The sequence below is a fragment of the Trypanosoma equiperdum genome (assembly GCF_001457755.1).
Source record: "Trypanosoma equiperdum strain OVI genome assembly, contig: ctg_491, whole genome shotgun sequence".
Lineage (NCBI taxonomy): Eukaryota > Euglenozoa > Kinetoplastea > Trypanosomatida > Trypanosomatidae > Trypanosoma > Trypanosoma equiperdum.
The window spans coordinates 69,045-78,838 of NW_027124411.1; the positions used below are offsets into that span (position 1 = coordinate 69,045).

General features: G+C 50.1%; 4 protein-coding genes across 4 annotated transcripts; all 4 read left to right on the forward strand.

Annotated features, from left to right (window-relative positions):
• Nucleotides 1-115: 115 nt before the first annotated feature.
• Nucleotides 116-3,202, forward strand: TEOVI_000209600 (prolyl oligopeptidase, putative; the record flags this gene model as incomplete). Its single annotated transcript, XM_067225221.1, has 1 exon — nucleotides 116-3,202. One exon carries the CDS (start codon nucleotides 116-118, stop codon nucleotides 3,200-3,202), a length of 3,087 nt encoding a protein of 1,028 aa, XP_067081322.1.
• A 410-nt stretch (nucleotides 3,203-3,612) lies between these two features.
• Nucleotides 3,613-4,698, forward strand: TEOVI_000209700 (uncharacterized protein; the record flags this gene model as incomplete). The annotated part of the gene is made up of 1 exon (XM_067225222.1): nucleotides 3,613-4,698. One exon carries the CDS (start codon nucleotides 3,613-3,615, stop codon nucleotides 4,696-4,698), a length of 1,086 nt encoding a protein of 361 aa, XP_067081323.1.
• Nucleotides 4,699-5,084: 386 nt separating this feature from the next.
• On the forward strand, nucleotides 5,085-6,311 carry TEOVI_000209800 (Zinc finger, C3HC4 type (RING finger), putative; the record flags this gene model as incomplete). Its single annotated transcript, XM_067225223.1, has 1 exon — nucleotides 5,085-6,311. One exon carries the CDS (start codon nucleotides 5,085-5,087, stop codon nucleotides 6,309-6,311), a length of 1,227 nt encoding a protein of 408 aa, XP_067081324.1.
• Nucleotides 6,312-6,897: 586 nt separating this feature from the next.
• Nucleotides 6,898-9,384, forward strand: TEOVI_000209900 (ATP-dependent DEAD/H RNA helicase, putative; the record flags this gene model as incomplete). Its single annotated transcript, XM_067225224.1, has 1 exon — nucleotides 6,898-9,384. The coding sequence occupies one exon, from the start codon at nucleotides 6,898-6,900 to the stop codon at nucleotides 9,382-9,384; it is 2,487 nt and encodes an 828-aa protein (XP_067081325.1).
• Nucleotides 9,385-9,794: the final 410 nt, after the last annotated feature.

Below are 9,794 nucleotides of genomic sequence, written 5' to 3' on the forward strand. Positions count from 1 at the left end.
CCGCCCATCAAGTGGGCACCCCTCACTTGCTTCCCTAGTGATACAAATATCTCGTATCTCATATCTTCTTACTCACTGGAAGCAGGGAATTGGCAGAGAGTCTCTCACCCCTTTCATGTCAACCTCCTCAGAGCATAGTGAACCCGACATCGTTCAACCCCCCAAGTATGGGCGTGTAGAATACCGAATGGAGCATTTTGGCGATGTCCGCACTGATCCGTACCATTGGTTGCGGGATGGACGGAGTTCGGAGGTGCGGAAACTACTTAGGCGCGAGAATGCACATATGGAGTCTGCCTTCGCCGCATATGGTGGAAAGCGTCTGAGTCGTACGCTGTATAATCAAATGCGGGCTCGATGGAAAGAAGATGAAGCATCCCTTCCTTACCGTGACCGCAGTTATTGGTACTATTCACGTACCGTGCCGAATGCCGATCATCCATTGTTCTGCCGTCGTCCCGTCTCGGTGGACTCGGGGACATTTGTGGAGGAGGTTGCGCACCTGTGGGCCCAAGACCCCCATGCACCGCTTCCTGCTTACGAAGATGAGGTTGTGTTTTTCGACTTGAATCTTTTTGCCCGCGAGCTCAGACTCGACTACGTTGAGTTGGGTGACATGGAAGTGTCGCCGGACGAGCAGCAGCTGGCGGTTACCGTTGACTGTTCCAGTGGCCGCGAGGTGTTCACAATATTCATTGTAGAAATAACAAATGTTAATTATGAGCAGTGGCTCCACCAACACTCAGAGTTAGGCCGCGCTTGGGCGGTTGCCATGGCGCAGTCAAAGCTGTCCATATACAACTCACCCACGAGCGCCCTCCCAAGGTATTCCAGCTCAAAATCATTTTCGGCGGCGGATGATTATACCTCCCGGACTTCGAGGAAAAGTGTTTCTACCGGAGATATTGTGGATGCGTTTCAATCCGCCCCATCATCATCTCAGTTTACCTCAGGTGCCGGGGATGTGAGCGTCGGTGGTTCGGAGAGGGGGTCGACTAACGCTTTTGTAACTTCTGCTGACGCTTTCTTTGCGGCTAGTGCATTCAGTCGAAAACCAGCTCCGTCACACAAGGTGAAACGGCGCATTGACGTTTTCGACGCTACCGATGAGGTGCTGTGGCTTTCCTCCACGACGCTACTGTACTTGGGTCTTGATAGTAGGATGCGTTCCCACCGAGTTATCTTTCATGACCTCGCTGCGGATGAAGATTCCCCACATTCAGACGTTATTTGTTATGAGGAGCCCAACGAAGCTTTTTGGGTCAGTTCGTTGTGCTATTCTGCGGATGATAGATTTGCAATGTTCACTACCTCCAGCTCTGGTAGCACACAGGTATACGTTATGCCGTGTGATGAGGGAAAGAAGCGGTGGGTGAGCGGTGTTCCTGTTGTTCACTGTGGCTTTGCAAGTGGTGGAGACAGTGACGACATTCGGAGTAACGGTGGTCCCACATGCAGTACTTCTCGTACCGCTTCTATTCATACCACCCGCAGCAACGCTGATTTTGTTGGAGGGGGGCATGCCAGTGCCGCAGTACATCGATTCACTGATCGAGCCGAGGATGTTGACCTTGATCTTGATCACCACAGTTCACTTTTTGGGGAAGCCATCGGTGCATGGGTGATTGTTATAACCAGTTTAAAGCGGGGTAGCGGTCATTGGCGTGTGGCTTACGTGCTTGATGATAAAATGTTGTGGGATGAAAGCCAGAACCTTTCACTTTGCGAATCCACCATGTGGCAAACTCTCTTCACATACGACCCTCAGATTTTTGTCGAGGGTGTGGAGTGCTGGCGAGATTACTTGCTTCTCAGTGTTCGCCAAGCAGCATCTTCCACAGTACTGTTGCTTCCTGTGCGAAAGTTGTGGAGTCATTGGTTAGACAATAGGGATTCCGGAAGCAGCTGCCTCCCGCCTCTATCGGTGCGCCACGATGCACTCGATCTCCGGGCTGTGGTTTGCTACCCGCTTGTAAGTGTGAGCAATGTGTGCTTTTCTATTGAGAAGTTTTACCAGATGCAGTGGCGAGAGCAAGAGCGACAAGAGTTTGAAGGGGGACTCGGGGAATCAGACTGCGTCCACTTTGTGCGGAGTTGCGCGGGCGATGATGTTTTTGACACACGAACGTGGCGCCTCGTCGTCGCTCATCCCACAATCCCGAGTGTAACGTTTTCTTGCACGTTAGGTGGTGTTGAGGAGGGCGAGATGTCCCTTTCTGTCAAGAAGTTGTATCAGGTTCCTGTTGGTGGGACGCCCTTCTGTGCTGATGATTATGACGCGACGATTGTTTGGGTTCCATCGGACTATGGTTTTCGATCCGACTTGTTGTTACAAATGTTGCCCACGAAGGAGCCTTCCGATGTTGTAGGTATCCCGGTTTATCTCTGCTGGAAGAAATCACTTCTAGAGAGGGGTGGGAATCCTATGTTCCTTACTGTCTACGGTAGCTACGGCGAATGTTGTGATGTTGACTTCGAGTCCGAGCGACTGGCGCTACTCGACCGGGGATTTGTATGGGGGGCCGCTGCCGTACGGGGTGGTGGGGAATTGGGGACCGGGTGGCGAGTTGCGGGCCGCAAGTTACAGCGGGGAACGACTGTGAATGACTTCGTTAGCGTAGCTTCGTTCATGCAAAAGACGGGATGGTGTGCCGACGGCCGATTGGTGGTTTCTGGTGCCTCTGCTGGTGGCTTTGTTGTGACGGCCGCTATGAATATCGCCCCTCATTTGTTCTTGGCGGTCGTTGCATCCGTTCCTTTCGTTGATTGTCTCACGACGCTTCTTGACCCCACGCTTCCCCTAACGGTCAGTGAGTGGGAGGAATTTGGGAATCCCCTTGAAGATGCTGAGGCATACAGTATCATTCGTGCGCTTTCGCCCATGGATAATATACCTCCCCCGGGAGTGGCGCTCCCACATATCATGATGCTGACTGCTTGGCATGACACCCGTGTTGGGTATTGGGAGTCCCTTGCATTCGTAGCGCGTTTGCGCGAGCGTCGAGAGAAGGAAAGAGCCAGTCGAGGTAATACAAGTATGTGTGATGGTAAACCCTGTGCTGAAAGGGCAATTTTGCATTATTGCGACTTTGCTGTCGGCCACGGCGGGGCGACAGGTCGATATCAGCGGCTGAAGGAAGTTGCGCGCGAGTATGCTTTTGTCGTACTCGTTCAAGAGGCTGCTGAGCAGTCTAGCACATAGTTGCAGCCCAGGTTTGAAGGCTAGTTGTACACAACCCTCCTGCCGGTCAACTGGGCGCTTTGCCGTTCATTCTCCGTTTGTAGTTGATCTTTCTCGTGATTCCACATATCCGAAGAAAGACAAGCGGAAGTTAAAGTTGTTGTTAACCGTTTGTTGTAATTATTCAATGTTGGATGTTAGTCCACCGTCAGGCGCTCGCATAGGAGACCTGCTTGTGCACATCTAATCGATCCTCTCCCGCCTGCCCTCATTGCAACAACTGTGATAAATGTTCTTCGATTAGTTTCTGTTCTTCTTTTCACAAAGGTAGTTTATCTAGCCCGAAGGGTGGGATAACTGTCCCAATTCACACAAACGCGGTAGTCTTTGACAGCAGCTCAGGGAAGAAAAAGGCTAAGTTTCCACCATCCATGACATCGAAGACCCCTTCGCGGCGTTTGACTGATGTGTTGCGCAGTAACAGTAAGGAGACACTGCTTCGCAATGCGGCCGAACTTGCCCGTGTATCGGCCTCGCTTTCACCTGAGGGGATACAAACACGCTTTATGCGGAATCAGCACTTGATTAGTCCCAAGTCCTTGCGTCTCCTATATGATGCGACCATCTTCTCGCGGTGGTGTGCGTTTGCCGTGTATAAGCCACCCTTTTGTCCCATGCGGCGGGCGGAAGCTTCGTCGAACTACCACCACGTGTCGGTGGAGTCATTTGTTGAGGCAGCAGTCCGATCTCGTGATGTCTACCCGTCCATACAACGTGAAATACGACCGGATGAGGTGAAGGTCCGTGTGGTTAACGATATAAATGTGTTTTCTTCGGGACCTGTTGTGGTTACGGTTGCTGACAGGCACAGCTTCACGCGCACTCTCAAGGGCTTTACTATGCGTTACGATGTCCTTGTTGCGGGCCATTTGCCGTTAACGGAGCCCCGTGCAGTGGCCACTGAACGCCTTTTCCCCCCCGTGTGTGCTGCTGAGGGAAGTGCGGTACTTCACGACACGACAGGGCAGACTACATCCGACGGCTGTTCGTCATCGGCGCTTTCGTCTTCCTGTGTTTGTACCTATCAGGTGAAGAGAAATGCGTATTACTCCGTACATCCTGTTAGTCTGCTGGAGTTTACCATTATTGCACCACCCACACCGCTGCCACCAACTATTGAGTTGTTTGTCCGCACTCATTTGGACACGTGTGTTATTGGTGATCCTTCGGGCGCAACTGCAGACGCTGAGGAGTCGCGGGCTGCAAAGTCATCACTGGGCATCATCGCAATGCGTGGGGACTGCGACTTCCCGCGTGTTTTTACACACCTGCGGGAGCTGTCTATCAATACCGATGTCGCTGATTCAGCGGGTGATGTCGTATCGCAGAAAGCCATTGAATTCCATTGCCGCAATTGTTTTGAGCCGATTATTCAGCGGGAGCGCATTTACAGCCTCAAGAGGCGTCGTGTTGGCTTGCTGGATGGTGCGTGGACACCTGAGGCAGAATACATGTGACTCACATGTCTTGTATTTGGTTTTGCAATGTTCGAGCTGCGGTGCGGCTCAGAGCCAACAGTTCAATGATTATCATTTCCTTTTTTTTTTTGGCCGACCCTTTACGGCCGAGGATGCCTTTTTCACTTCTGTTGCCTTCGACAAGTGATATGATCAAAAAGGAAGTATACAAATTGTCGTCTTTCCGTCCTTCCTATCTCTGTAGCAGAAGGAAACACCGTTCTCTATTCCTATAGCATACCCTGTGCGGCGTAACCGCAGAAGCCCACGGAGGGGGGAAATAAATAAATAAATAAATATATATATATATTTCGCGGGAGCTCGCAGACTGTGTTGCAAGTCGTGGGGGGCACTTGGTGTTTTGTAGAGTTGCGCTTTTATTGAAGATGCCCCCCAAAAAGGGTAAAAAGTTGAAGAAGAAGGTTAAGCTTCAGGTACCACCCCAATATGAGGAGCAAATTTCGAAGGAGCCTGTCTCCGACCCTCCCACGAGCCAACAATCAATTACATCGCTCCCAATTTCGGTAGTAGAAGCCGCTTTAGCCGTTGAGGAGTCGCCTGAGGAGGATATTGTAACATTTGGCGCCGAGGCACTCAACCGTCTGTTATCCATGCGACACCCCCAACAGATAGCGGCTGACCTTACGAGGTCTCTTTCATCACTCCGCCAACGGTTAGCGCAGCTGGAGATGGAGTGGTTAGGCTTTGAGAGCTCTGCGGTCGGGTCAACATACGCCTGCCGTGCGCGGGACCAAAAGGATAAGTTGGAGCATGAGGTTCGTAAAACCGAAAAGATGACGCGTCATTTGATCCTGTTAGGACGTGTCTTGGATCGTATATTCGAACTGCGAACATCCGTTTTTGACAGCGAGCGTACTGCAATGGAGGCGGAAGTGGAGGAACTGACGAAGCGTGTGGAGAAGAATGATGAGGAGATACGTTCTTGCTACATCAATCGCATTAGCTTACTCCACCGCTACTGGGTATGGCGTACTCTTCAGGAACTGGGGGATATGACTGTTGGACGCACGTTTGCTGAGGAACTGGCGCGTGGTCCTCGCTACCGTAGCATCGCTATACAGAACAGAATACTTTCCGACACACTAGAACGGCAACTTGAGTGGTTGCAACGCTTTTTGGAAAAGGAGGAGGTCTTCTGCGGTCGGGTTCGACAGTTAGAGCGCTTCGTGGAGGAGTTCACCGACATGAATGATGCCTTAGAGGAGGTGCTCACATGCCGTGTGTGTAACTTGCTGTTTGAGGATCCTGTGGTCTTCTGGCCATGCGGCCATTCCTTTTGTCTCCAGTGCTTTGATTCTCTCAGTGTCGCCCCCAGTTTGTTCCGCTGCCCCTTATGTGGCAGTATGGGAAGTGAGGGATATGTGCACAATTTGCTACTCTCCGAATCTGTGGCAAAATGGATGTTTAAGGATGCTTGCTACGCAGACGTGCACGGAGCGCTTAGTCTTGTCCGTCTTCACCTCTCGAAGTTTCGAAGGAACATCATATCTTCCCGTATGGAGCAGTTGGAGGAGCGGTTAACGGCTGAGCGTGGACGGGAACTGGCATCAGATACATTAGACGACATGGATATTGTGTATCGTGCATACTAAACAATGTCTATGGACGTGTGGTGGTGTTGCGTGAACATGCTGCATGTGCTGTGATCTCGGGTGCCATGCTTTGTGAGTTCTACTGGTTTCTATGATCTTTTATCATCTTTTCTTCATTCACTATTCTCTCTTAGCTCCACCAGAAGGTGTGACTGAACCGCCGATACATGTGTTGGAAAAAGCGACTGATATATATATATATATGCGTGTCGTCGTCACATCTTGTTCCGTGTTTGTGGCATGGCATCATTTCTCTCTATGTTTTCATTATCCAGTTATCCCAATACCGACACCGCATTCAACAATTTTTATTGTCTTTCTTTTTTTGCTGCTTGATTTGTTGTGTCCATCGATTTGGGTTTATGAGTGCTCGCTCCGAATTTGTTTGTGTCCGTTTCGCGTCTATTTGTGGTTGGGAATAGTTCGCTGAGTATATTTTCCCCTTTTCCCGTTATTTTTTTAAACCCCATACGTCGTGGTGCATTTTTGTTGTAGCGTTTTTTTGTTTTGCATCCCTTTCATCCAACCGACTGCGCGGGTGAGGGAAGCAAGAAAGAAAAGCACACGCACACAAAAAGGAACGTTAATGGATGAAAGGCAGATGGAGGATAAGCGCACCGCGCGGAAGCGGCGGTGGGCGGAGAGACAGGAACGGTCTCGGTTAAATCGATCTGAGGGTGAGGCATTACGTAAACAGCGCCAGGAGTTGCGTGCGGCGCTGGATGCTGTGGATGAAGGGAAACAAGAACTGGCGGAACAAATATCGTACACGCGTTTTGATCAATTGCCTCTGTCGCAGCGGACACAACTTGGCTTGGAGCGTGGCGGATATAAGCTCCTGACGCCAATTCAGAGTGATGCATTACACTTAGCGCTTGCAGGCTATGACGTCCTTGGGGCCGCCCGCACAGGTTCTGGTAAGACATTATGTTTTATAGTTCCTCTGTTAGAACTCCTGTATGTGGAACAATGGGAGGCGGAGATGGGTATTGGTGCCCTTGTGCTTAGTCCAACGCGTGAACTGGCATTGCAAATATTTAAGGTGCTACAACTTGTAGGTTATAAGCACGTAATGTCCGCCGCGCTTTTGACCGGTGGTCGCGATGTGAATGAGGAGCGGAAGCGTGTTTCCGCCATAAGTATCATCGTTGGGACTCCGGGTCGTGTATTGCACCACCTTGAGGATGACGATAGCCTTGTGACTGATAATCTTCAAATGCTTGTTATGGACGAAGCTGATCGGCTGCTTGACATGGGGTTCCGCGAGGTGCTGAGTGGCATTCTCAAGCAACTTCCAACGCAGCGTCAGACTTTGATGTTCTCGGCGACACAAACAACGGATGTGCAAATGCTCGGGCAGATGTCTCTGCGGAATCAACGGTACGTGTCGGCGCATGCTGAGTGTGCCGCCCCAACCCCATCCACACTTTGTCAGAACTTCGTCGTTGTGGAACTGCATCGCAAGTTGGACGTACTGCTGCTCTTCCTGAAGCGCCACCCGAATGACAAGTTTGTTGTGTTCGTCAGTACGTGCAACCAAGTGCGGTACATGTATCTCGCCTTCGCTAAAATACTGAAGAAGATGCACCTGCCATGTATGTGCCTTACTAGTAAAATGAAACAGTTCCGCCGTGAAGAGGTATTCCTCACGTTCTGTCGTTGCAAGAATGCGGTCCTGTTTTGCACCGATGTCGCAGCACGTGGGCTTGATTTCCCACTTATTCACTGGTCTGTGCAGTTCGATTGTCCAGACAGCGCTCAAACTTATATTCATCGAGCAGGTCGTACGGCGCGGGCGGGTGCTCGGGGCGTCAGTCTACTTTTCCTAACCCCGCGGGAGGTACCAATGCTGTCCTTTTTGGCCCACAAGCACATTCCACTACGGGAGATTGCGGTACGTCCCCAAATGCTCCGGGAATCGAAGGAGATATTTGTTGCACTCGTAGTACAGGGCCTCAAGTATGAGGCCCAGAAGGCATTTATTGCTTATCTACGCTCTGTGTACTTTGCAGCGAATAAACTTGTTTTTGATGTGAAATCTATCGATGTAGCACCATTTGCCCATTCCCTTGGTTTGATGAAGGTTCCGGACATGTCAGAGTTGGGGAATTTGCAGCGGGGAGCGAAGAATCTTCCGTGGGATGTTGTTAACTTCATGGCGAAACGTGACGCGAAAGAGGTAGCAGATGCAAAGTCACGACGTGAAAGGCACTTGACTGCCTCCGACATGTTCCGCACGCTTCAACAGAAACAGCGGTATGCAACAACCGACAGCACGGATGTTGATTTAGCTGCCGATGCAAACATCAACGGAGAAGACGAAGAGAAAAATGACCCTTTTCTAGTCAAAAAGCCGCACGAAAAAGGCAACGAGGATCATCTGGATGAAGGGATGCAGTTGACATTTACCGAACGAATGGCAGGGCTTTCTAAACGCAAGGTTCGGAAGTATATTGAGTCTGCTGACCTTCGTGTGCGTGACCTTGGCCTCAGTAAGAGAGTTGTCTACGATGAGGATGACGATGCGGAAGAGGATGAAATCAATATGCGCGTAGCAAATGAAGGGCAAGACATCAGTATTAATGTCGAAGGTGGCAGTGGAAGTGATAATGACCTTGGCGACGTGCCCGAGAAATTTGCTGAACGGTTAAGACAACGCGTTACACAAGACTCCGCTGCAGATAATGAGCGAGCAAAGAAACTTCGTCGCCTTCGACGTCTTCAGCGTAGTGGAAAGATTTCACGCAAAACGGCTCTTGAAGACATCAGCGCACCAAAGGGAACGACAGATGCAGTGGACAGTGACGATCATACAGATGACAACAGCCCTCAACAGAGCAGCAACGACTATGACGATGGAGACATCAGCGTACACAGCTCTGACTCCTTCACACGTCTTATCAAGGCAGCAAAGGGAGAACTATTCTCAGACAATGAAGATGAAGACATCAGCAGTAGCGACAACGGCAACTTCGAAACGGAAAAGAAAAAGAAGAAAAAAATAAAAAAGAAAAAAGAAGAAAAACGTTTAAAAAAAATAATAAATAATCCCACCCCACAAAAAAGTAAATAAAATAACCAATACCGCAACGAAAAGAAAAAAACAAATCCAAACATAAGTATCAAAAAAAGTTAATTAATGAAACTTTCTACACAGCACGTATGCCTTTTTTAATCCCTTTCTCTTACGTTACATGTGTATGTTCTGATGTACAGAAAGCAAACTACAAGCACAAACAGCACATACAATATGGCGAAGGGTAAGAAGAGTGGTGAGGCTAAGGGATCGCAGAAGCGCCAGAAGAAGGTCCTCCGTGAGAATGTGCGCGGAATCACCCGCGGTTCCATCCGCCGCCTCGCCCGCCGTGGTGGAGTGAAACGCATCTCTGGCGTTATCTACGACGAGGTGCGTGGTGTGCTAAAGTCATTTGTGGAGGGTGTTGTTCGTGATGCGACGGCATACACTGAGTACTCCCGCAAAAA